The sequence below is a fragment of the Salmo salar genome, chromosome 01, assembly GCF_965601325.2.
Source record: "Salmo salar chromosome 01, fSalSal1, whole genome shotgun sequence".
Taxonomy (NCBI): Eukaryota; Metazoa; Chordata; class Actinopteri; order Salmoniformes; family Salmonidae; genus Salmo; species Salmo salar.
In genome coordinates, this window is record NC_138291.1 from 82644106 (window position 1) to 82672062 (window position 27957).

The following is a 27957-nucleotide window of genomic DNA, read 5'->3' on the forward strand; positions in this document are numbered from 1 at the left end:
GAATGAGGCGCAGCCTACTGGACACATACGATACACGTATCAAAGTATTGTTTCAGTTGTAAACTGGTAGGCTACAGACCAGACAGATCTTTGGAACCAGAATTATAGAAAGCTTCGTTAATTCATAGCCGACGGATCTATGCATCTTAATTCATTCAGTAAACATGCGATGGGATTCTCTGACTTCCCCTCCCTGAAACCACCGACTCTTGAGTTGACAGGCTCATTAAAATGTGCAAGTATCACATCAGAAAGATTATATATATCTTCTCATAATAAAGATATGTAATCTATCTACAAATTAAGGAGATATTGAATTATCTAGCTCAGCTCCATGATGCGCTCAGGAGGAATCCCCCAGCCGTTCGTGCTATTCGGGATCCTACCCCATTGAAGTTGAAATGTGAAATGGTTAAGGTAAGGGTTATGGTTATGGTTATGGTTAAGGTTAGGGTTATAGTAAGGGTAGGAGTTAGGGTTTTAGAGTAGGGACGTCCCAAGGATCCCTGTTAGCACTGACCATGCCCCAACCTCCTCCTCCCACTCCCCTCCTCCTCCTTCAGAACTATCCATGGTGCTGAACACGATTTGCTCTGACGTTGATACACTGTCACGTTGTGCGTTGTGCTGGCTGTAGCTGTATGGTACAGTCAGCCTCCTACATGTCTTACATGTAAGTCATTACAGAGAAAAGCTGTGGGCAACATGCCTGGTATTCGTGTTGGGGGTTTCGTGGTTTCACACAAAGAAAAGTAGGAAGAAAGAGAGAGAAAAGGGGAGAGAGAAATAGATAGTTGTCAGGAAATATTTGCCTCATTTTCTAAGGGCGCATCATTGATTTTGGCATTGTATCCTGGTCTGTCTTTGAGCGCTTCGAGAGGATGGAGACGATGGAATCCATGGAGCCGATATCTGCGCACTACACCACGGCATACCCGGAGATCCACCCTGACAGCGCCTATGGATCTACGGAAGGGGAGGAGAACCATTCACCGTCTGCCACCCCAGCTCTTTCATACGACGAAGAATTAATGCACAAGGTAGGAGGATGATTGGATTAATGTCTAGATAATATCAAACTCTGTTACTTGTTGATTTTCTCATAAGACGAGGCTATACACTCGGTTATCTCTTATTGATTTCAGTCACGTTTAGATACAACTCGTAATGGTTCAGCTCTTTGGTGCCACATCTAAATAACAGTTGTCTTGACCTGGCGGAATAGCACTTTGAATCGTCATTGGGCTTTCCATGGGACTGAAACGCTGGATAGCAGTTGGATAATAGCCCACTGACCATCGCAGCAGGAGAGAGTGGATGACGATGTTTCCAAACCAAAGCAAACACCTGTACTGTGCCCTCCCCGTCCCCGCAGTGTTTCGGTTCGCTGCCAGTACCAGCTCTGTCCAAATAACCTCACATTAACTAACCAGCCTTCGTGCTGAGTCCACAGCTTCAGCCTGGTCTCATAGACTAGACGTAACATAGTAAATGTAAATCCGGGACACTCAAATGAGTATGATGTGTAATTACATAAAACAGAAGGTTACTTAAAAGGCAAAAACTAAAGTAGGTGGTATAAAGCGAATGTCTAAGAACCCAAAGGTAGGGTGACATAATTTAAAATACTCAAATGTGGGACAACAGGACATTGATTCAGTGTTGATCTAACTTTACTTAACAAGCACAATTGTAAGAAGTGAAGTGGCGTAGTGACGCTCTGTGCAGAACATTTGGTGATGCAGAAAGGAGAGACCACATGTGTGGCAGCTTTATGAAAATCTGGGAATATTTGGCCAAGGAAACATTTCTGGTTGGTCTCAGGAAATGTTAAAACAGGGAGACTTTTAAAACAGGATTGAATGAAGTAGCAGCAAATATGTTGAGTAAGCAACTAATGAGCACAGAGACCTCCCAAGTTTGATGAAATTACCTTATATCTTTCAGTCTAATATGGATATTTACCTGCTTTTGTAGCTCTTCATCAGAACAATACATTTCAATGCACTAATCTGGTCTATGTGCCAATATTTTATATATTTTTTAAACACCATTTTTGTAAGTAGTTAGGTCTACTGTCCTCTTCAAGTATAGCTGGAACAAAGGTTATGGATATACTGACAAGTTACATGCCTCTCCGCCCTAACAATGGGAGTCGTTGTCCACAAAGTGGCACAGTGGGCAGTCTAGTCGTCTAAACCTCACGTAGCAAATAAGTCATACATTTTTTTTGTTCTCCAAATTCAACACTCTCTCATTGACTGCCATTACAAAACTCCTTGCTTCATGGAAAAAAAGAAAAAAAAACACCACCTGCTTAAGGGAAGCATATTTTCCGCCGAGTTGGGCATCTCTCTTCCTCTTTGGCTGAAATTGAGTACCACAGTATGAGTCATAATACCCATACAACCTAGCATTTAAACAAGGAAATGGTTCCAATAGTTTTTCCACCTTTCATTTTTCCATGAGGGATTTTATAATGACTTCATATAAGGTCTGTGTTTCGTGTAGGCTTACCCTGTCTTGACGTTTTGATAACCACGTAAATCTCTCTCGGACAAGGTAACTTTTATCAATATATTTGCCTGTAATTACCCCCCAAAAATGAAATGCTAATTAGCCTCTAATGTGGCTATCATTCAGAACTACAGATCCTGTCACAAGCTTTGAATTCATTACTCAAGGCAGTGTTGCAGGGAGGGAAAAACCTCACCATTTCTCCACGCTAAATCTCAGGAACAAGTAGCAAGGAACCTTCAAGTAAAGTATAACATAATAACTGATAGATATTATAGTCTTTTTGTAGTTTCTCGTTTAAATAATTTATATTGTGTATTTATCATGTGCACTGCTGTTTAGCATATTTAAAAAACCTACCTTAGCACGTTTTATTACTAGAATTGTTTAAATTACCCTGGCCTTTGTAGCTAACTAGCTAACCTTAGGTCTCTCTGTCGATCAGAAGCAAGGGTGGTTCTGTGCTATGTAACCACTACTCCAGATTGTAACCACTACTCCGATAAGCATGCATGTGTATTTGATCATTTTCCGACCTCTGTAAGAGAGAGGCATCGCTGGAGCCGTGTGATAAGGTAAGCCCTGTTTGCTAGCTGCTAATAAGCTATTTTGGTTAGTCCAAAGATCTGTAGTTAGCTAGGTGCTTATGAAAATTAGCTAGATAACCACCGACTGTAGTTACGTATACAACGCACATTACCTTCCTTACAAGTAAAAATAAAACCAGCATTAGCTAGCATAATGACTGTGTTGACTTTTTTATTGACAAGTATGTAGTCAGCTAGCCAGCTAGTTAAGGTTGGCTCACAGTTTGTGTAGTCATGCTTTTTCACATTAGCCCACCAAGGAAGGGATATTTAGCTAGCTAGTTAACGTTAACTCATCGTTTGTGTAGTCAGACTTGCTAGCTAATGTTAGGCCATCATCATGGCAAGGATAGTTGATTAACTAGCATGTCACCGCTTAGAAAAGTCTGACTACACGAACAGTGAGCTAATGTTAACTAGCTAGCTAGCTAAATATCACCTGGTGGGCCAGCTAGTTAGGCACCTTGGTTGGCTAGTTAGCTACATTAGCTAAAGTTAGCTGGCTAGCTACCTTACATAGGACTTGTGGGCTCAATGTTTTCCCATACAAAACACTGAAACGGTTTTGTTCCACGAGTGCATCTGTTGTTCATGGCTAATCAAATATTCCTGTGAAGTCAGTTAGACATGTCAACAGGGATGTAAATTAAGCTGTCCCGAGGCTAGTAATTTTCAAACTGGCCTAGTAGACAATGTGCTAAACTAGCCTGACACAAAAGTGAAATGGATAGTAGAAAATGTGCCAAACTAGCCTGACACAGCAGGGAAATTTTGCCTTTACAATCATCGCATGCCACAGATTTTGGATCTAAATGTTACCCGGGCTAGTAAAAATCGTGGTCTGCTGGCCAATGCCCAAAATCCTTATATTCCATCCCTGCATGTCAGTCCCTTTCAGACGATCCCCCTGCCGATCCCTGTTGGTCCTCCTCAGTAACCTCACAGCTGAAGGTTTAAACTTTCTTTTGAGAAGTCTGTTGGTTATGGTATTTAAATATAGATGTTACCATTTTAGAAATCAACCTATCTAGCTAGTAAAAGTAACTTATTTTTGTCTTTCAGACTGGCGGACTGGAAACCCAGTGACAACACTTGGGTCTGCAGCTGCCATTTTCAGTTGGGAAAGAGAAATGGCCCTGTATTTTGCAGAAAAAGTAGCTCATCCACCATGCCAGAAGAGAAACATCCAGACACATCCACCATGGCAGACAATGAAGTTCCAGGCCCCTCGGCCACCGAAGAATGTTGGAGACTGCTGTCTGCACAGTTGCAGAATGTTCTCACTGAGGTACATCTTGAGGAAACATTAGCACAGTTGAAGGTTCTACACGAGAATCAGCTGTATACCTGCAACTGGTATTCAGCATCACATTTGTCTGATAAAATACTTAGGGTGGAAACAGTACTTCCAGACAAAGGCATGTTCAACATCGTTGTTGAATACTTTGAACGTTGCAAGGACTGCGTTGTCTGCTTTGCCAAGTGGAGTGTTAAGGTGCTGTCATTTGAGGATCAAGTGTTTATGGCGCTTATGAAGTTGTGTCACAGCTACACCAACTTGCACCTGGCTCAATTATTCCGTTGTAGTGCAAGCACTGTCAGCAATGTTACCAACACTTTAATTCAATTGATTCACGTAATCCAGCTTTTTTTCTTTATCACCATGAAGACTGTTCGGGAGAAGAACCAAACCTGCTTGCCTGCGTCTTTTCAGGGGTCCAGCAGAAACTGCAGATGGTCATTGACTGTACTGACATAAAATATAACCTGTTCTGGGAGGAGCCTAGTGTGTGTGTGTCTGAACAATGTGGAATATTTTTGGACCTTTGGATTGGAATAAATCCTCATGGTAAGACAAAAATGTATTTGTGTGCAAAAACTATTTACAAGATATTTACAAATGTTCACTGTTGCAGTGCCAACTTTGGATGCATGTGGTCCTCGAAAAACTCCTCTAGTCCAGCAATATTAGTCTGCCAGAGGTCGTCACGCTGGATGGGGATGGTGATGGAAGCTTTGGTGGTCCACAAAACGAAGAAGCAAGTGTCCCTTCCAGTGATGTGGAACTTCCCTTCGACCTGGTGCCAGTAAGGATGGTCTCCATGTAGGCAGTAAGACCCTCCCTCCTCCTGGATATAGAAATCCTTCGACTTCACTGCCTTTTCAATGGTAAGGTCCCTTGCACCATAGGGACACTTGACCTCCACCACTGCTGTGGTGCCCACCAAACCATCCGGTGAGACACCCAGGATCCCAGACCCTGTGACCAAAAACCCTGACTCCTGCACATTCATCCCTGTAGCCATTTTGAATGCCTTGATGCCCTCTTCATTATCTGTACCCCACTTTACAGACAACACCCCATCCAATGACTGTGATCTGAGGACCCTTTTTTAGCAGAGATGGAGTAACTGGCAGCCAACCTCCCTCTCCTTATGGTGTACCAGTTTGGTTTGGTGTGCTGTCCTACAGTTGCCTGCCGTAGAGCCTCCTACAGCTCCACCGACAGTGCCATGCCAGCCAGGATGCCTGCATGCCCCAGGTGGCCTTTTTTTAAACAATGTCCAGTACAGACAAAGGTGACAGGGAGGGTAGCGGTTGTTCTGGCTCAGGTTCAAAGAGACATGCCATTCCACTAAACCTGCCCCGGAAACGGTTCCTTAGCTTGTACTTTTCGTCCGGCTGCAGGTCCTCAACTGACTGCACCTGGTTGGGCACGGCTGGCTTCCTCCACTCGCATTCCACATCCGTACAGCCGATATTGTGAACTGCAAAAATAGCCAATGCCGCTGTATAGCTACACTTATGAGCTCCACGGGGGCATTTGCATGTGGTAGAGGCAATCCCCTGGTCACCTATAGAGACCTGCCAAGAGGAAGGAGGTTAAGTGCCAGATGCCTTTCAATACATGACTTTGAACACCTCGAAATACATTTGTTGTAAGAAATGTGCTATATAAATAAAGTTTCATTTGATTGATGACATTACAGCTGTAGAATATTTCATTAACTGTAATTTTCACATGAGGACAAGTTTTTCCATAAACTTTTAATTGATAACTTGGGATTTTATCACTTGACATATCATTCATACAGTGGGAAGGATCCTATAAATCAAGACAGTGTGAATGCATGTACCACTCTGAATAAATAGATACTGTGCCTTTGAAGATTTGTCTCTGGTCATGCAACTACAATACAGGCTGGATGTCTTAACAAAGTCAATAATTCTGAATGTCAATAGATTTTTAGATTCATTCTCATGAATGACAAAATTGTAGAACTGAGTTATCACTCATCTGAGTCTGGTATCCGGAGTAATTTAGTAAATGATTATATCATTGATTAAGTATCTCTTTCCTTGTGGACACAGGATAAACTTTATCCCTCATGCTGGTCCTGACCGAACCGGTAAGTTGCCCCTCACTATAGCTGCACTTCTCCACATTGCCAGACTTATAGTGGTCTTCTCCCCTTTTAATGCTCTTATGTTCATTCTTGAAAAATGCCATAAGGTCTGAACTTGACACTAAAGTTGACATACTGAACAAACAATTATCTAGGCTAAGTAAAACAAAATAATTTTTAAATCTATTGCTTTGCTAACTTGCGAGCTAAAGTGTAGTCTGTAACTAGCTAAGACAGAGAAACCAGATGGAAGAAGTTCAACACTTTATTCAATTAATTTCAATACAGCACATGGATTCATCATGGATTGGGCACAGGACTCTGATCGCGCTGGTGAATGGTAGCTGACGATGTCAGCTAGAGATGAAGTGCAGGAGCTTCCTGCAGGAATTTGTAGTTTTGCTGAGGTGTTCTCTGTTGCTAAACTCAGCAAAAAAAGAAACGTCCCTTTTTCAGGACCCTGTCTTTCAAAGATAATTCGTAAAAATCCAACTAACTTCACAGATCTTCATTGTAAAGGGTCTAAACACTGTTTCCCATGCTTGTTCAATGAACCATAAACAATTAATGAACATGCACCTGTGGAACGGTTGTTAAGACACTAACAGCTTACAGACGGTAGGCAATTAAGTTCACAGTTATGAAAACTTAGGACACTAAAGAGGCCTTTCCACTGACTCTGAAAAACACCAAAAGAAAGATGCCCAGGGTCCTTGCTCATCTGCGTAAATGTGCCTTAGGCATGCTGCAAGGAGGCATGAGGACTGCAGATGTGGCCAGGGCAAAAAATAAGACAGCGCTACAGGGAGACAGGACGGACAGCTGATCATCCTCGCAGTGGCAGACCACGTGTAACAACACCTGCACAGGATCGGTACATCCGAACATTACACCTGCGAGACAAGTACAGCATGGCAACAACTGCCCAAGTTACACCAGGAACGCACAATCCCTCCATCAGTGCTCAGACTGTCCGCAATAGGCTGAGAGAGGCTGGACTGAGGGCTTGTAGGCCTGTTGTAAGGCAGGTCCTCACCAGACATCAACCTCAACAATGTCGCCTATGGACACAAACCCACCGACACTGGACCAGGCAGGACTGGCAAAAAGTGCTCTTCACTGACGAGTCACGGTTTTGTCTCACCAGGGGTGATGGTCAGATTCGCGTTTATCATCGAAGGAATGAGCGTTACACCGAGGCCTGCACTCTGGAGCGGGATCAATTTGGAGGTGGAGAGTCCGTCATGGTCTGGGGCGGTGTCACAGCATCATCGGACTGAGCTTGTTGTCATTGCAGGCAATCTCAAAGCTGTGCATTACAGGGAAGACATCCTCCTTCCCTTCCTGCAGGCTCATCCTGACATGACCCTCCAGCATGACAATGCCACCAGCCATACTGCTCGTTCTGTGCGTGACTTCCTGCAAGACAGGAATGTCAGTGTTCTGCCATGGCCAGCGAAGAGCCCGGATTTCAATCCCATTGAGCACGTCTGGGACCTGTTGGATAGGAGGTTGAGGGCTAGGACCATTCCCCCCAGAAATGTCCAGGAACTTGCAGGTGCCTTGGTGGAGAAGTGGGGTAACACCTCACAGCAAGAACTGGCAAATCTGGTGCAGTCCATGAGGAGGAGATGCACTGCAGTATTTAATGCAGCTAGTGGCCACACCAGATAATGACTGTTACTTTTGATTTTGACCCCCCCCCCCCCCCCCCCCCCCCTTTGTTCAGGGACACATTATTCAATTTCTGTTAGTCACATGTCTGTGGAACTTGTTCAGTTTATGTCTCAGTTGTTGAATCTTATGTTCATACAAATATTTGCACATGTTAAGTTTGCTGAAAATAAACGCAGTTGACAGTGAGAGGATGTTTCTTTTTTTGCTGAGTTTATTTAGGATTTAGCATTTGTTTTAGGTAATTGAGGCGGATATATTAATATAACTCCCCTTGTCCGAGAAAGAATTACACGGTTATCAAAATGTCACGCCAAGGTAAGCCTACACCAAATACACACTTAATTTGAAGTGTTTGTAAAATTACCTATGTGAGAAATGAATGGTGAAAAGACAATTGGAACCATTTCCGTGTTTTACCTCTAGGTTTTGTGGGTATTATGACGTGTCAACTCTGGGGGACTATTTAGGCTGAAAGGATTTCAGAAATATGATTGGTTGACGATAGGCCTATGACATTGACCTACGTCTCGTCTTGTGCAGAATATCAGGTCTCAATGACAATTGGAGAAGTGTTTAACATCACCATGGCTACCAATCCTTATGATCTAGGATTGTTTAGTTGCGGGACAAAGGACCAAAATGCGTGACTGTCCCGCACAATCCGGGACATGTGGTCACCCTATCCAAAGGTTTCATGTTCGAATCTCATCACAGACAACTTTAGCAACTTTGTAACTACTTAGAACTTTTTAACAACTTTGCAACTACTTAGCATGTTAACTAACCCTTTCCCTAACCCAGGGCCTTGGGACCCCACAGGGTGCACGTTTTGGTTTTTGCCCTAGCGCTACACACCTGATTAAAATAATCAACTAATCATCAAGCTTTGTAGTGTTAGGGCAAATACCAAAACATGCACCATTTTGGGTCCCGAGGACCAAGTTTGGGAAACGCTGCCTAACGTTTACCCTTTGACCTAACTCCTAACTCTAACCTTAACCCCTAACCCCTAGCCTAGTTAACGTTAGCCACCTAGCTAATGTTAGCCACCTAGCTAACATTAGCTACAACAAATTGGAATTCGTAGCATATCATATGTTTTGCAAATGTATAACATGTACAAATTGCAATTTGTAACATATTGTACGAATTGCAATTCGTGACATATCATATGAAATGCATGATGGACATCCACAAATTAATACATACCATACAGAACCTAACATATCATACTAATTGGAGTTCCCGGATTTACATACACTATGTTACTTCTACACCTAAGTCCAGGTTGACAGCTTTGAAAGTACTGCAGTTCACTTTACTTAAATATGCAGTTTGCAAAGACTACAGTTCAATCCAGTTGAATTGGCTGCTGCAGTTGCATCAAAAGTTTTGTTCTCTTGGGATTGGCCTGGCTACATTTCATTATATTTTATCAGTCGTCTGGACTGGCCTAGTTCTTTTCAATGTTGTGCCGCTCCGTTAGTACTGTATATAGGTCAGAGTAGGGCACCACTGCACTGCTTTCATTTCTCTCTGAGATCAGGGGCAGGGAGGGAGCCCATTGATAAAAACGTTTGTAGTACAAGCCAATGGCTGAATGACCGTAGACGTGGAGTCATCAGTGGATTTTAGATCTCTCTACACAATGCTAAAGAAGGATTGTAGTGGTCAGTCCCTTTTGTAGTAATGGTCCTATAGCTTTCTAAATAGTCTGAATGACCTTATTGACAGCACTCTCTACAAGCCCCATAGGACGGACACACACACACACACACACACACACACACACACACACACACACACACACACACACACACACACACACACACACACACACACACACGTCTGAACTGTCTGTTTTACTTATGATCTTGGAGGCAGAAGTAATACGTTTCAGTACAACATCCTGCTCCATAAAGACATCTGTGTTTTAACCCTCTCTGTGACTCAGCCTTCACATTGACTCATCACCTACTTCCTGATCTCCGCCTACAGTAAAGGTCCACTGCATATTTCACAGGATTGCCCAATTCCCGACCAACCTTACAGCCCTCACCCCCTGTGTACTTGTGGCAATCTGACTGGGTTGGTATTGGCCATATAGAGAATATTCCACCTAGCCTATCAGTGCAGAAGGAGTCATGCTCTCTGATGTAAGACAACGGGGTGTGTGATGACAACTCAAGCCACAGACAGGACACTTAGGGAATGTGTGTGTGTTTGTGTATGTGTGTGTATATACAGTGCATTCGGAAATGATTTAGACCCCTTGACTTTTTCCACATTTTGTTACGTTAGAGCCTTATTCTAAAATGGATTAAATATATTTTATTCTCATCAATCTACACACAATACCACATAATGACAAAGCAAAAACACGTTTTTAGAAATGTTTGAAAATAAAAAATAAATAAAAATGAAATATCAAATTTACTTAAGTATTCAGAACCTTTATTCAGTACTTTGTTGAAGCATCTTTGGTTGCGATTACAGCCTTGAGTCGTCTTGGGTGTGACGCTACAATCTTGGGAGACCTGTATTTGGGGAGTTTTTCCCATTCTTCTCTGCAGATCCTCTCAAGCTCTGTCAGGTTGGATGGAGAGGGTCGCTGCACAGCTATTTTCAGGTCTCTCCAGAGATATTTAGATCGGGTTCAAGTCCGGGCTCTGGCTGGGCCACTCAAGGACATTCAGAGACTTGTCCCAAAGCCTCTCCTGCATTGTATTGGCTCTGTGCTTAGGGTCATGGTGTCCTGTTGGAAGGTGAATCTTCGCACCCCCAGTCTGAGCGCTCTGGAGCAGGTTTTCATCAAGAATCTCTCTATACTTTGCTCCATTCATCTTTCCCTCGATTCTGACTGGTCTCCCAGTCCCTGCTTCTGAAAAATATTACCACAGCATGATGCTGCCACCCCCATGCTTCACCGTAGGGATGGTGCCAGGTTTCCTCTTGACGTGATGCTTGGCATTCAGGCCAAAGGGTTCAATCTTGGTTTCATCAGACCAGTGAATCTTGTTTCTCATGGTCTGACAGTCCTTCAGGTGCCTTTTGGCAAACTCCAAGCGGGCTGTCATGGGCCTTTTACTGAGGAGTGGCTTCCATCTGGCCGCTCTACCATAAAGGCCTGATTGGTGGAGTGCTGCAGAGATGGTTGTCCTTCTGGAAGTTTCTCCCATCTCCACAGAGGAACTCTGGAGCTCTGTCAGAGTGACCATCGGGTTCTTGGTCACCTCCCCGATCAAGGCCTTTCTCCCCCGATTGCTCAGTTTGTCCGGGCGGCCAGCTCTAGGAAGATTCTTGGTGGTTCCAAACTTCTTCCATTTTAGAATGATGGAGGCCATTGTGTTCTTGGGGACCTTCAATGCTGTAGAATTGTTTTGGTATCATTCCCCAGATCTGTGTTTCGACACAATTCTGTCTCTGAGCTTTACGGACAATTCCTTCAACCTCATGGCTTGGTTTGTGCTCTGACATGCACTGTCAACTATGGGACCTTATATAGACCGGTGTGTGCCTTTTGAAATCATATCCAATCAATTGAATTTACCATAGGTGGACTCCAATCAAGTTGTAGAAACATCTCAAGGATGATGAATGGAAACAGGATGTACCTGACATCAATTTTGAGTCTCATAGCAAAGGGTCTGAATACTTATATAAATAAGGTATTTCTGTTTTTTATTTTTAATACGTGTGCAAAAATGTCTAAAAACATGTTTTCACTTTGTAATTATGGGGTATATAATTTAATACATTTTGGAATAAGGCTGTAACATAACAAAATGTGGAAAAAGTGAAGGGGTCTGAATACTTTCAGAATGCACTGTATGTGTGTGAGTTAATGGCGGACACTCACAGCCTCCTAACAAGCTCCTCATTAACCACAGAGATAAATGAACCATAAGTGCTTGGAGAGTGGATATATCCTCGTGTTGGTCACACACACACACACACACACACACACACCACACACACACACACACACACACACACACACACACACACACACACACACACACACACACACACACACACACACACTCTTCCTGTTTCTTCCACTGGTCCGTGACGAATTTCCCAAACATTTGCATCTGTTCCAGCTAATTGCATCTGAGTCTCCGGGGGGATATAATGCTCCATTTCCAGCAAACCCCATGTTACCACAGAAAAGCTTTGCTCATAATCCCCAACACACTTATTGCGTCCTCTTCCCCCTACCATACTCCCTCTTCCCTCCTTTCCTGTCGGCTTACCCTCAATGATGTAACATGACTAGAGGTGGGTATATTATTTAAAACTTTTGAAGTTTACCAGTAAACCACCAGAATTTTGGTATGTTTCAAGGATTTTATGTAATCTTTCACAAGACATCTAGTGGCCCTTTTGGGTGCTTCAGATGATCATAGGTGTACTGTAAGTATCTCTGGTCCTCTGTGTGGCCTTATCACATGTAAAATATATGAAATAATTAAATAAGATGATTTAAAAATAAAAACTATACAGCAATATGAAATCAAACAAAGTGTCATTATTAGTAGTAGTATTATAACACAGAAATCTTATCTAAAACATAAAATGAACATGGAGTTTCAGTTCATTTTGGGACAATATGAGCGTTTTTCCCCATCTGACAAAGCTGTAAAACATGATCCTAAATATAAACCATCAACCATCAAAAAAGTGTTAAACAAATGTTATTTCATATTTGAGATTCTTCAAAGTAGCCACCCTTTGCCTTGATGACAGCTTTGCACACTCTTGACATTCTCTCAACCAGCTTCATGATGTAGTCACCTGGAATGCATTTCAATTAACAGGTGTGCCTTGTTAAAAGTTCATTTGTGGAATTTCTTTCCTTCTTAATGCATTTGCGCCAATCAGTTATGTTGTGACAAGGCAGGGTTGGTGTACAGAAGATAGCCCTATTTGGTAATAGACCAAGTCCATATTATGGCAAGAACAGCTCAAATAAGCAAAGCGAAACGACAGTCCATCATTACTTTAAGACATGAAGGTCAGTCAATGCGGAACATTTCAAGAACTTTTAAAGTTTCTTCAAGTGCAGTTGCAAAACCATCAAGCATATGACTGTCTTGGTGTGTTTGGACCGTTCTAGTTTGTTGGTGATGTGGACACCAAGGAACTTGAAGCTCTCAACCTGCTCCGCTACTGCCCACAACCTACTTGAGTAAAAGTATAGAATCTTACTTGAGTAAAAGTCTAAAAGTATTTGGTTCTAAATATATTAAGTATCAAAAGTAAATGTAATTGCTAAAATATACTTAAGTATCAAAAGTAAAAATATAAATCATTTAAAATTCCATATATTAAGCAAAGCAGATGGCATCATTTTCTTGTTTTGAAAATGTACAGATAACCAGGGGTACACTCCAACACTCAGACATAATTTACAAGCGATGCATTTGTGTTTAGTGAGTCTGCCAGATCAGAGGCATCAGGGATGTTCTCTTGATAAGTGCGTGAATTGGACCATTTTCCTGACCTGCTGCACAGTCAACATGTAATGAGTACTTTTAGGTGTCAAGGAAAATGTATGGAGTTAAAAGTACATGCTGTTCTTTAGGTATGTAGTGAAGTAAAAGTAAAAGTTGTCAAAAATATAAATAGTAAAGTACAGATACCCCAATACTTTACAGCACTGCCAAAGTTACAATAGATTGCCATAGATTTTCTGTTAATTACCAAAATTATTAAACATTCCAGCAACTTTGGTAATTACCGGTAGCTTTGCAACCCTAAACATGACTAACCCCATATTACCCAGTGGAGGCTGCTGAGGGGAGAACAGCTCATAATAAAGTCCGGAACGGAGCAAATGTAATCAAATCAAATGTATTTATATAGCCCTTCTTACATCAACTGATATCTCAAAGTGCTGTACAGAAACCCAGCCTAAAACCCCAAACAGCAAGCAATGCAGGTGTAGAAGCACGGTGGCTAGGAAAAACTCCCTAGAAAGGCCAAAACCTAGGAAGAAACCTAGAGAGGAACCAGGCTATGAGGGGTGGCCTGTCCTCTTCTGGCTGTGCCGGGTGGAGATTATAACAGCACATGGCCAAGATGTTCAAATGTTCATAAATGACCAGCATGGTCAAATAATAATAATCATAGTAGTTGTCGAGGGTGCAACAAGTCAGTAACACAAGAGTAAGTGTCAGTTGGCTTTTTCATAGCCGATCTTTGAGAGTATTTCTACCGCTCCTGCTGTCTCTAGAGAGTTGAAAACAGCAGGTCTGGGACAGGTAGCACGTCCGGTGAACAGGTCAGGGTTCCAGCAGGTCTGAGACAGCAGGTCTGGGACAGGTAGCACGTCCGGTGAACAGGTCACGGTTCCATAGCCGCAGGCAGAACAGTTGGAATTGGAGCAGCAGCACGGCCAGGTGGACTGGGGACAGCAAGGAGTCATCAAGCCAGGTAGTCCTGAGGCATGGTCCTAGGGCTCAGGTCCTCCGAGAGAGAGAAAGAGAGAAAGAGAGAATTAGAGAGAGCATATTTAAATTCACACAGGACACCGGAAAAGACAAGAGAAATACTCCAGATGTGACAGACTGACACTAGCCCCCCGACACATAAACTACTGCAGCATAAATACTGGAGGCTGAGACAGGAGGGGTCAGGAGAAACTGTGGCCCCATCCGATGAAACCCCCGGACAGGGCCAAACAGGTAGGATATAACCCCACCCACTTTGCCAAAGCACAGCTCCCACACCACTGGAGGGATATCTCCAACCACCAACTTACCATCCCGAGACAAGGCCGAGTATAGCCCACAAAGATCTCCGCCACGGCATAACCCAAGGGGGGGCGCCAACCCAGACAGGAAGACCACGTCAGTGACTCAACCCACTCAAGTGACGCACCCCTCCCAGGGACGGCATGGAAGAACACCAGTAAGCCAGTGACTCAGCCCCTGTAATAGGGGTAATGGCATCAAACACCTAGGAACCATATTTTTGATGTATATAATTCCACTGATTCCACCCCAGTCATTACCACGAGCCGGTCCTCCCCAATTAAGGTGCCACCAACTTCCTGTGATGTTACCACATAAACGCTATCACACTTATTGCACCCTCCTCTCCCAACTCCCCATACTCCTCCATCCATCCATCCTTCCATCCTTCCCCATTCTCCTCACTTCCCTCCCCAAACTCCCCTCCTCCCTCCCCATACTCCCTCCATCCTTCCTTCCCTTGCTGCTTCCCTCGGTGATGTAACATGGTCTGTGTGATATCAGTGGAGATGTAGGAGAGGAGACAGATGCATTAAAGTTGGATGAGGTTTAGATTAAATAATAATTTAGCTGTCAGTCTGTTGGCAGGGGATCTGTGGTACAGCTTTATCCATAGGGCTGTGTGTGTCAATGACAGCTTGTAAGTAAGCATTTCGCTGGACTGTTTTACACCTGTTGTATCCTGTGCACGCAACAAATATACTTTTATTTGATTTGAACCCTCGTGTGCTGTCAAAATGGGTGGACATATTACGCAAATGTCTACCAACCCAAAGGCTGTGAGTTCAAATCTCATCATGGACAATTTTAGCTAATTAGCCATTTTTCAACCACTTACTACTTTTTAGCTACTTTGAAACTAAACTCAGCAAAAAAAGAAACGTCCTCTCACTGTCAACTGCATTTATTTTCAGCAAACTTAACATGTGTAAATATTTGTATGAACATAACAAGATTCAACAACTGAGACAAACTGAACAAGTTCCACAGACATGTGACTAACATAAATGGAATAATGTGTCCGTGAACAAAGGGGGGGGGGGGGTCAAAATCAAAAGTAACAGTCAGTATCTGGTGTGGCCACCTGCTGCATTAAGTACTGCAGTGCATCTCTTCCTCATGGACTGCACCAGATTTGCCAGTTCTTGCTGTGAGATGTTACCCCACTCTTCCACCAAGGCACCTGCAAGTTCCGGACATTTCTGGGGGGAATTTTTATTAAAAAAATTAACCAGGTAGGCCAGTTGAGAACAAGTTCTCATTTACAGCTGCGACCTGGCCAAGATGAAGCAAAGCAGTGTGACAAAAACAACAACACAGAGTTACAGATTGGAATAAACAAACATACAGTCAATAACACAATAGAAAAATCTATATACAGTGTGTGCAAATGTAGTAAGATTAGGGAGGAATGGTCCTAGCCCTCACCCTCCGATCCAACAGGTCCCAGACATGCTCATTGGGATTGAGATCTGGGCTCTTCGCTGGCCATGGCAGAACACTGACATTCCTGTCTTGCAAGAAATCACGCACAGAACGAGCAGTATGGCTGGTGGCATTGTCATGCTAGAGGGTCATGTCAGGATGAGCCTGCAGGAAGGGTACCACATGAGGGAGGAGGAGGTCTTCCCTGTAACGCACAGCGTTGAGATTGCCTGCAATGACAACAAGCTCAGTCTGATGACACACCGCCCCAGACCATGACGGACCATCCACCTCCAAATCAATCCCGCTCCAGAGTACAGGCCTCGGTGTAACGCTCATTCCTTCGACGATAAACGCGAATCCGACCATCACCCCTGCTGAGACAAAACCGTGACTCGTCAGTGAAGAGCACTTTTTGCCAGTCCTGTCTGGTCCAGCGTGGTGGGTTTGTGCCCATAGGCGATGTTTTTGCCGGTGATGTCTGGTGAGGACCTGCCTTACAACAGGCCTACAAGCCCTCAGTCCAGCCTCTCTCAGCCTATTGTGGACAGTCTGAGCACTGATGGAGGGATTGTGTGTTCCTGGTGTAACTTGGGCAGTTGTTGTTGCCATCCTGTACCTGTCCTGCAGGTGTGATGTTTGGATGTACCGATCCTGTGCAGGTGTTGTTACACGTGGTCTGCCACTGCGAGGACGATCAGCTGTCCGTCTTGTCTCCATGTAGTGCTGTCTTAGGCGTCTCACAGTACGGACATGGCAATTTTTTTGCCCTGGCCACATCTGCAGTCCTCATGCCTCCTTGCAGCATGCCTAAGGCACATTCACGCAGATGAGCAGGGACCCTGGGCATCTTTCCTTTGGTGTTTTTCAGAGTCAGTAGAAAGGCCTCTTTAGTGTCCTAAGTTTTCATAACTGTGACTTTAATTGCCTTAATCTTTTTTGGCTGAGTTTACGTAGCATGTTAGTTAACCATTACCCTAACCCTAACCTTAACCCTTTTAGCTAACTCTTCCCCTAACCCTAACCTTAACCCTTTAACCTAATTCCTAAACTTAACCCTGATCTTAACCCCAACCCCTCGCGTAGTTAACGTTAGCCACTTTGCTGGAATTCGTAACATATCATACGTTTTTCAAATTCGTAACATTGTACATTTTCTAAATTCAGAACATATTGTACGCTTTACAAATTCGGAACATACCTATAATACGAATTGTAATTCGGAACATATCATGCAAATTGGGTGATGGAAATCCACAAAGTAATACATACCTTACGAAACATAACATATCTTACTAAAGACCTAAAGAGCTAAAACATCTTTTTTTCTAGCAAAACAAACTGGTCTCAGAGCATTTCATATTATTCTGTGAGTAAATCTATGACAGTCCATTTAATGGCCTGAATAATACGAAATGCTCTGAGACCAGTTAGTTAGAATTTTTTTTTTTAGCTCTTAAGGTTTTAAGATTTGAACGGTTTGGGCCAGAGACGAGTTGTTTTCTGCATTGTAAAGGTGCAAACACGGATACAAAGCTATGCTCTGTTTGTTCCTATGGCAGAGGCTGTGGTACAAGCCTTATCAGACTTGCCTATGCTAATGGTTTGTACAGGCAAAGTAAAATTATACAAATGACTTTGCTGGTGATGTGCACCCCTCAAATTATACAAATGTAACAACAGCCTTAGCGCTTTGGACTTGAAACAATGATACAGATATAATGTAACCATATGCTATTCAACGTATTATCTGAGTGACACTGGTGCTGCCAAGACAAAATTCCATTGCTTTCCACAGGGCACGTTTATAAGTGATTGTTCAATAAAATGATAAAGATTAGGGAAAGTTTGCGACACACCTGAGAGTTCCTCAAGGCACACCGGTTGAAAACCACTATCAGATCGATGATACAGATATACCATGCACCTATAATTGTGAATGAGTGTGTTAGACTTCTAATCTGGCTAGTGACCATTTTAGTTTATCCAGAATAGTGATCAATGTTGAGTTTAATCCAGTTGTTTTTTAATTGAACCTTTATTTAACTAGGCAAGTCAGTTAAGAACAAATTCTTATTTACAATGACGGCCTACCCCGGCCAAACCCAGACAACGCTGTGCCAATTGTGCACCACCCTATGGGACTCCCAATCACAACCAGATGTGATACAGCCTGGATTCAAACCAGGGACTGTAGTGACACCTCTTGCACTGAGATGCAGTGCCTTAGACCCCAGCGCCACTCGGGAGCCCGATGAGTATACTTCATTTAAAGTCCTCATAATGGTATTTATCATTTATCCACTGTATTAGTTTTACATACTGCATGCAGTTTTATTACATATATAGATGTTACCAGAATACATTCACTGTATTACCCATAGCTTAATAATAATTTCATTTTTTAATATCCAAGCTGAAATAACCCAAAGAACCGATTTGAAATTGCAGCTCAAATAGCCAATCCCAGTATTGTTATATTTCTATTCGCATCTCCCGTCCCAATTTCCTTATCTCATAGAGCCGTCTGTCAAAATACATTTTAAAAAGCCTCATTTTCCTCACAGCTTTACATTTCATTTCTACATGTCTGTGTGTCAGTCTGTCTGTGTGCGTCTTAAATCCCATGGAAGCCGAGTTCAAAGACACTCTCAAAGTTGAGTCAGAGCTTTCTGAATCTACTTCAACGCTTCTACACTCAGTTACAGTCTATAATCCTGTGTGTGTGTTGAGTAAGATACTTAGCTGTGTCTGTTGGAAGAGATCATTGATTCACCTAAGCCCATTCAGTTTGGGAGTCATCAAAAATCTATTGATCTCAGTTTTCCAAGGTAATCTTCTCACCGCTGTAGGAAGATAGGGGAGAATCTGTACAGTGTAAACATATCCACATGCTGTACATACATACAGTCATGCACAGGCTGACACACACACAAACATGATATGAATGGGCACTGTTTCACTCATTGATGCACATATAGATACATTTTTACATTACATTTGAGTCATTTAGCAGACGCTCTTATCCAGAGCGACTTACAGTAGTGAATGCATACATTTCATACATCATTTTTAATTTGTATTTTTTTAAATGTTTAATTATTTTTTTTGTGTACTGGCCCCCAGTGGGAATTGAACCCACAACCCTGGCGTTGCACACACCATGCTGGCGTTGCAAAAATCATGCTCTACCAACTGAGCCACAGGGAAGGCTTCAGATACATGCACACACGTTCTCACGCATGTTTGCACACACAAATACACACACACACACTGATTATTGTCTTGTTGTGTGTGTTGTTGGCAGACTATCCTGGTGGGGGATAGTGGAGTGGGTAAGACGTCTCTTCTGGTCCAGTTTGACCAGGGCAAGTTCATCCCTGGATCCTTCTCTGCTACTGTTGGCATCTGCTTCACGGTGAGTGAGTGAGAGAGTGAGAGAGTGAGTGTGTGAGTGAATGTAATCAATCAATCGCCCCTCTTGTCTCATCTCCTCAGAACAAGGTGGTGACTGTAGACAACGTGAAGGTAAAACTACAGGTAAATCAATCTGAATTAATCCATGTTCAAATATTTTTTGTTGCACAGAAAGGGGGATTTATTTTCATATTGTGTATTCTTTTCTCTTCATGTCAGATGTGGGACACTGCAGGCCAGGAGCGGTTCAGGAGCGTGACACATGCCTATTACAGGGACGCCCATGGTATAACAGTCTTGACACATGCCTATTACAGGGACGCCCATGGTATAACAGTCTTGACACATGCCTACACTCTTAGAAAAAAAGGTGCTATCTAGAGGATTCTTACAGGATTCTTCGGCTGTCCCCATAGGAGAACCCTTTGAAGAACCTTTTTTGGTTGCAGAAAGAACCCTTTTCTGTTCCATGTAGAACCCTTTCTACAGAGGCTTCTACATGGAACCAAAAAGGGTTCTACCTGGAACCAAAAAGTGTTATCCTATGGGGACAGCCAAAGAACCCTTTTGGAACCCTTTTTTCGAAGAATGAACTACAGGAAGACGCAGTAAAATAGTCTTGACAGATGCCTACTACTGCAAGACCAAGTTAGACAGTCTTGACACATGCCTACTACAGGAAGACCCAGTAAAACAGTCTTGACACATGCTTACTACAGGAAGACCCAGTAAAACAGTCTTGACACATGCTTACTACAGGAAGACCCAGTAAAACAGTCTTGACACATGCTTACTACAGGAAGACCCAGTAAAACAGTCTTGACACATGCTTACTACAGGAAGACCCAGTAAAACAGTCTTGACACATGCTTACTACAGGAAGACCCAGTAAAACAGTCTTGACACATGCTTACTACAGGAAGAGCCAGTAAAACAGTCTTGACACATGCTTACTACAGGAAGAGCCCGTAAAACAGTCCTGACACATGCTTACTACAGGAAGACCCAGTAAAACAGTCTTGACACATGCCTACGTAACAGATGTGATCGTACTGTACTTCTTAACTCTCTTGCGTTGTATTTTTTAAGAAAGGACTGTCCAGCCAGTGGTCCCAGTTGGTGTTTATTCTGACGATAGACAGAAGAAAGCACATTAGATGTGCAGGACAACAGTATGTTGATGGCTGTAGATTTGGGATTTGTGTGTGAGAATGGAAATAACTGTGAATTAGCATGGAGTTAATGTGACCATTACAATTAAATCATGCTAGCGAACTTGCTCTTACAGCAATAACATAAAAAGCACATCCCAGGATGCCCCCAATATCGAACAAGTACCGTACACATCACAGGAGGTTGGTGGCACCTTATTTGGGGAGGACGGGTTCGTGTTAATGCCTGGAGCGGAATAAGTGGAATGGTATCAAATACATCAAACACATGGTTTCCACGTGTTTGATGCCTTTCCCTCCATTTGATTCCATTCGCTCCATTCCAGCCATTATCATGAGCCGACATTCCCCTCAGTAGCCTCCTGTGGTACACATACAGTACCAATCAAACGTTTGGACACGCCTTCTCATTCAAGGGTTTCCTTTTTTAAAAACTATTTTCGACATTGTAGAATAATAGTGAAGACATCAAAACTATGAAATAACACATATGGAATCATGTAGTAACCAAAAAAGTGTTAAACCAATCAAAATATATTTTTCAAAGTAGCCACCCTTTGCCTTGATGACAGCTTTGCACACTCTTGGCATTCTCTCAACCATCTTCACCTGGAATGCTTTTCCAACAGTCTTGAAGGAGTTTCCACATATTATTCTGAGCACTAGTTGGCTGCTTTTCCTTCACTCAGCGGTCCAACTCATCCCAAACCATCTCAATTGGGTTGAGGTCGGTGATTGTGGAGGCCAGGTCATCTCATGCAGCACTCCATCACTCTCCTTCTTGGTCAAATAGCCCTTACACAGATTGGAGGTGTGTTGGGTCATTGTCCTGTTGAAAAACAAATGATAGTCCCACTAAGCGCAAACCAGATGGGATGGCGTATCGCTGCAGAATGCTGTGAAGCCATGCTGGTTAAGTTTGCCTTGAATTCTAAATAAATAATTACAGTGTCACCAGCAAAGCACCCCCACACCATCACACCTCCTCCTCCATGCTTCATGGGGGAACCACACATGCGGAGATCATCCGTTCACCTATGCTGCATCTCACAAAGACACTGCGGTTGGAACCAAAAATCTTAAATTTGGACTCATCAGATCAAAGGACAGATTTCCACCGGTCTAATGTCCATTGTTCGTGTTTATTGGCCCAAGCAAGTCTCTTCTTCTTAGTGGTGTCCTTTAGTATTGGTTTCTTTGCAGCAATTCGACCATAAAGGCCTGATTCACGCAGTCTCCTCTGAACAGTTGTGTCTGTTACATGAACTCTTTGAAGAATTTATTTTGGCTGCAATCTGAGGTGCAGTTAACTCTAATGAACTTATCCTCTGCAGCAGAGGTAACTCTGGGTCTTCCTTTCTTGTGGCGGTCCTCATGAGAGTCAGTTTCATAGCGCTTGATTGTTTTTGCGACTGCACTTGAAGAAACGTTCAAGTTCTTGAAATTTTCCGCATTGACTGACCTTCATGTCTTAATGTAATGATGAACTGTCCTTACTCTTTGCTTATTTGAGCTGTTCTTGACATATGGACTTGGTCTTCTACCAAATAGTGCTATCTTCTGTATACCACCCCTACCTTGTCACAACACAACTGATTGGCTCAAATGCATTAAGAAGGAAAGAAATTCCACAAATGAACTTTTAACAAGGCACACCTGTTAATTGAAATGCATTCCAGGTGACTACCTCATGAAGTTGGTTGAGAGAATGCCAAGAGTGTGGAAAGCTGTCATCAAGGCAAAGGGTGGCTACTTTGAAGAATCTAAAATCAAAAATATATTTTGATTTGTTTATCACTTTTTTGGTTACTACATGATTCCATATGTGTTATTTCATAGTTTTGATGTCTTCACCATTTTTTTACAATGTAGAAAATAGTAAAAATAAAGAAAAGCCCTTGAATGAGTAGATGTTTGCAAACTTTTGACTGGTACTGTATATATAAAGTATATATACATAATAAACTCGTACACATTGTAAATACATAAATAGAATGCACTATTTCAGAACGTGATTTATCGCTTGCATGTCAATATCAGACTGAGAAGAATTTACGATCTCCCCCTATCTACAAGCATGACCAATGGCAATATACCTTATTGATATGTAAATTCAACCAACCAATAGGAATACACAAACATTGAATACATATTTCTGCAGTGTCAAGTGGATATGTGTAACAGTGTAACAGGTGTCCCTGTTACACCTTCTACAGGGACACCTACAGTAAAACAATCTTGTCAAGCCAACAATCTGGCTCTGGCCAGATTGACCAGGGATCTCAGCCATAAGGAGATACCTGATTATAACTTTAGTTATGTATATCATATACCTATTATTCATAGGGCTACATTTCATGTTTTTTCTTTCTATCTCACAGCCTTACTCCTTTTATATGACATCACCAGCAAATCCTCCTTTGACAACATACGGGTGAGTCTTGGTCTTGCTCTCTGCTTGACACCTCTGCCATTATAATGTCTTTAACTGGTGATGCCTGTAACGGCTGTCGGGAGAGAGAGTAGACCAAGGCGCAGCGGAGTTAGTGTTCATCATTGACGTAATTTAATGGACGAAAGAACACTATACAAAACAAGAAAACCGACAGCCAAACAGTACTGTCAGGTGCAATACAAAACAGAAACAATTACCCACAAAACCCCAACGGAAAAACAGGCACTTATGTGTGACTCCCAATCAGCAACAACACTCTACTGCTGTGCCTGATTGGAAGCCACACGGCCAAAATCAATGAAACAAACCAACAAAGAAAAATGCACATAGAACGCCCACCCAATGTAACACCCTGGCCTAACCAAAATAAAGAACAAAAAACCACTCTCTATGGCCAGGGCGTTACAATGCCCTGCAGAATTGTAATATTATAAAGATGTCCTGTGGGAGTTGTAATGTTGACAAATGACTAATCATACCAATTATGAGGAGGATATTGCCTGAAATGTAAATTGATACCATAAAGTGTTGACATGAACAATAATGTGTGTGTGTGTGTGTGTGTGTGTGTGTGTGTGTGTGTGTGTGTGTGTGTGTGTGTGTGTGTGTGCATGTGAAAACTAAATGGCCTAGTTCCTGCCCGACTACATTGCATTGTATCAACCACGTCATTGACTGTGCAGTTGGGCACTAGATTACTGTATCATATGATGTTAATAGCTGATATGTTAAATACAGTGCGTTTGGAAGGTATTCACATTTTGTTACGTTAAAGCCTTATTCTAAGATTTATTAAATTATTTTTCTCCCCTCATCATTCTACACACAATACCCCATAATGACAAAGCAAAAAACGTTTTTTTTTAGAAATGTTTGCAAAAAAACGTAACTATTAAATTTACATAAGCATTCAGAACCTTTACTCAGTACTTTGTTGAAGCACCTTTGGCAGTGATTACAGCGTAGAGTCTTCTTGGGTATGATGGTACAAGCTTGGTACACCTGTATTTGGGGAGTTTCTCCCATTCTTCTCTGCAGATCCTCTCAAGCTCTGTCAGGTTGCATGGGGAGCGTCGCTACACAGCTATTTTTAGGTCTCTCCAGAGATGTTCGATCAAGTCTGTGCTCAGGCTGGGCTGCTCAAGAACATTCAGAGACTTGCCCCGAAGCCACTCCTGCGTTGTCTTGTCTGTGTGCTTAGGGTCGTTGTCCTGTTGGAAGGTGAAGCTTCGTCCCAGTCTGAGGTCCTGAGCTCTCTGGAGCAGGTTTTCATCAAGGATCTCCATGTACTTTGCTCCATTCATCTTTCCCTCGATCCTGACTAGTCTCGCAGTCCCTGCCACTGAAAAACCACCCCACAGCATGATGCTGCCACCACCATGCTTCACCGTAGGGATGGTGCCAGGTTTCCTCCAGACGTATCGCTTTGGCATTCAGGCCTAAGAGTTCAATCTTGGTTTCATCAGACCAGAGAATCTTGTTTCTCATGGTCTGAGAGTCCTTTAGGTGCCTTTTGGCAAACTCCAAGCAGGCTGTCATGTGCCTTTTACTAAGGAGTGGATTCCATCCAGCCACTCTACCATAAAGGCCTGATTGGTGGAGTGTGCAGAGGTGGTTGTCCTTCTGGAAGGTTCTCCCATCTCCACAGAGGAACTCTGGAGCTCTGTCACCTTCCTGACCAAGGCCCTTCTCCCCCGATTTCTCAGTTTGGCCGGGCAGCCAGCTCTAGGAAGAGCCTTGGTTATTCCAAACCTTTTCCATTTAAGAATGATTGAGGCCACAGTGTTCTTGCGGACTTTCAATGCTGCAGAAATGTTTTGTTACCATTCCCTAGATTTGTGCCTAGACACAATCCTGTCTCGGCGCTCTACAGGCAATTCCTTCGACCTCATGGCTTGGTTTTTGCTCTGACATGCACTGTCAACTGTGGGACCTTATATAGACAGATGTGTGCCTCTCCAAATCATGTCCAATCAATTGAATGTACCACAGGTGGACTCCAATCAAGTTGTAGAAACATCTCAAGGATGATCATTGGAAACAGGATGCACCTGAGCTCAATTTCGAGTCTCATAGCAGAGTCTGAATAATTCTGTAAATAAGGTATTTCTGTTTTTTGTTTTTAATACATTAGCAAATATTTCAAAAAACATGTTTTTGTTTTGTCATTATGTGGTATTGTGTGTAGATTGATGAGGAAAAACGTTTATTTAATCCATTTTAGAATAAGGCTGTAACGTAACAAAATGTTAAAAAAGTCAAGGGATCTGAATACTTTCCAAATGCACTGTATCTATCCAGGCGTGGTAAAATCTGGCATGCGTCTGCAATGTAGTTGGCCATGAACTCGACCCTAAAGCACTACTCGTTGCTCCCAGTTTACAGGTACTGTGGTATTGTTCGGGTTTCCCACTTGTTACTTGTTACGAACTTGTTACGAGCATTAGCTGTGTTCCCGCAACCTCCCTTCTTGTCCTCTGATTGGCTGTTTCTCCCTCTGTAGGCGTGGCTTACAGAGATTCATGAGTATGCACAGAGGGATGTAGTCATCATGTTGCTGGGCAACAAGGTGAGAGGAATGGACGGAATGGATAGGCCTGAAAAGCTTTTTGTAGTGGAAGAAAAGGAGAAGTATGCTGTTCGCCCTTCCTCACATAACACCACACACAAATGATTTGACACACTCTCTGACTCACTCAGGCTGGTTATTCTTTCCAGTTATTCAACAGAAATGAGACGTTCAGATAATGCAAGTGCGTTGTGTTTGACACTGAGATATTTGGCCTATTTGGATATTTTGGTCTTTCTCTTCTCCAATGGTATGAATCTCTTTTCCCCCTACAGGCGGACATGGCCAGTGAAAGAGTGATCAGGAGAGACGAAGGAGAGAAGCTGGCCAGGGTGAGCACCATGGTCCCCTGTGAAGTAAATCATGCATTGATGCCAAGAACAGATATGTGCAACATTTACAGTTACGCCAATATGTAGATCCTAATTTCAATTTAGGATTAAGCACACAGTATTCTAAATTGACAATCCAATCCTTACCCAAGTTGAATGTAATAGATCTGTTTTCCTCTCCAAGGAGTATTCTGTTCCTTTCATGGAGACAAGTGCCAAGACTGGGGTGAACGTTGATCTGGCTTTCATTGCAGTGGCAAAGTAAGTGACAACACAGATACTCTCTTACTACACCCACACTGGCGTCATGGAATTACTCTATGTGAACAATAAAAAAATGTCTCCCTCACTTTTTTTGTGCTCATCCTGCCATCCCTTCCTCCATCCATCCATCTTTCTTTCCCTTCTGTAGGGAGCTGAAGCACAGGGCAGTACATGGCCAGCAGCCCAACGAGCCCAAGTTCCAGATTCATGAGTACATTGAGTCTCAGAAGGAAAAGTCTGGTTGCTGTAGCTACTTCTGATGCAGATACCTCTTTCTCTCCCCTCTGACTCTATACTCCCCCGATCTGCATCAGCTCTGCCAGGTACAACCAAGGGGAGTGAAGAGGTGACATCTAAGTAGTACACAGCAAGGAACTTACAGGGAGGGAAGTACATCAACTAATCAGCTTCGGATGAGTGTGGGGGAATTGGCTTTGAGGTTTTGTATTTATCTTTTACACAAGTACAGAAATGTCATAGAAACGTTTTCCCCCTTTTACAAGGGAGAGCTGTTTCAAGATGAACACATTTCCCCTAGGATCCATGACACTGTGTTATAATTAAAATGCAGTGCCATGCATGTGTCACAAGGTGGAAAGTGTTGGGTTCTAAGTCTGGGTTGAGCAGGCAGAGTGAAGCAGAGGCAGACAACAAAATAATGTTTTCAAACATTTATTTTCTATGGCATGGTTTTCTCCACATATATTGCGATCAAAGTTTAAGCATGTTCTCAGTTAAAATTCTTACTTCAATTCCATAATTATTTTCCATACTTCATAGCATGCTCTTTTACTTTTAACTTTAAAACCCATGCTAGTTACAACCACAGATATACAAACTAAACAAAACAAAAAGGGTCCCAGGAAGTGATAGAGTCCAGGAGGCAGGCGTCCATTTTTTCAAGAGCTCAATTTCAGCATGACCAAACTCAATTAGCAATGTGCTCTAACCAAACAAAGCCATAACACGTTCCGGCACAACCTGGGAGCCACCATGCTTCCAGACAACATTCACTTCCTGTGAGCAGCTGCCTGGAACACAAAAACGAATGGGTTCAAATACAGCGTTCAAAAGCATATGATGTGTTAATCAACCAACACAAATGCTTCCATGCAAATAACTCACACCTGCTTTCAGATATATAATAATACAATTTCATAATATTATGCTGCTGAAGGTATTTCAGGTTGCCAATTTGAGTATGAACTTGAGTATTTTACTCAGAATATTACAATATGTTATTTACCTGGTCAGTAGTTTCTTGTGAGAATGCCAAATGTTGTATTTGATGTATGCTGCATAAAAATTATATTTTCTAAAATGTTTTGTATTTGTCTCTCACTTCACTGGGAATATGTGTGTGTGTGTGTGTGTGTG

At 42.6% G+C, this 27957-nt stretch overlaps 1 protein-coding gene across 1 annotated transcript; it reads left to right on the plus strand.

Moving 5' to 3' along the window:
- The first annotated feature begins 607 nt into the window (after positions 1–607).
- Positions 608–27891, plus strand: LOC106612207 (ras-related protein Rab-37). The gene is made up of 9 exons (XM_014213174.3): positions 608–1040; positions 19679–19789; positions 19870–19911; positions 20008–20074; positions 23342–23394; positions 25919–25984; positions 26260–26316; positions 26501–26577; positions 26729–27891. Exons 1-9 carry the CDS (start codon positions 882–884, stop codon positions 26838–26840), a joined length of 744 nt encoding a protein of 247 aa, XP_014068649.1. The 5' UTR covers positions 608–881; the 3' UTR covers positions 26841–27891.
- Positions 27892–27957: the final 66 nt, after the last annotated feature.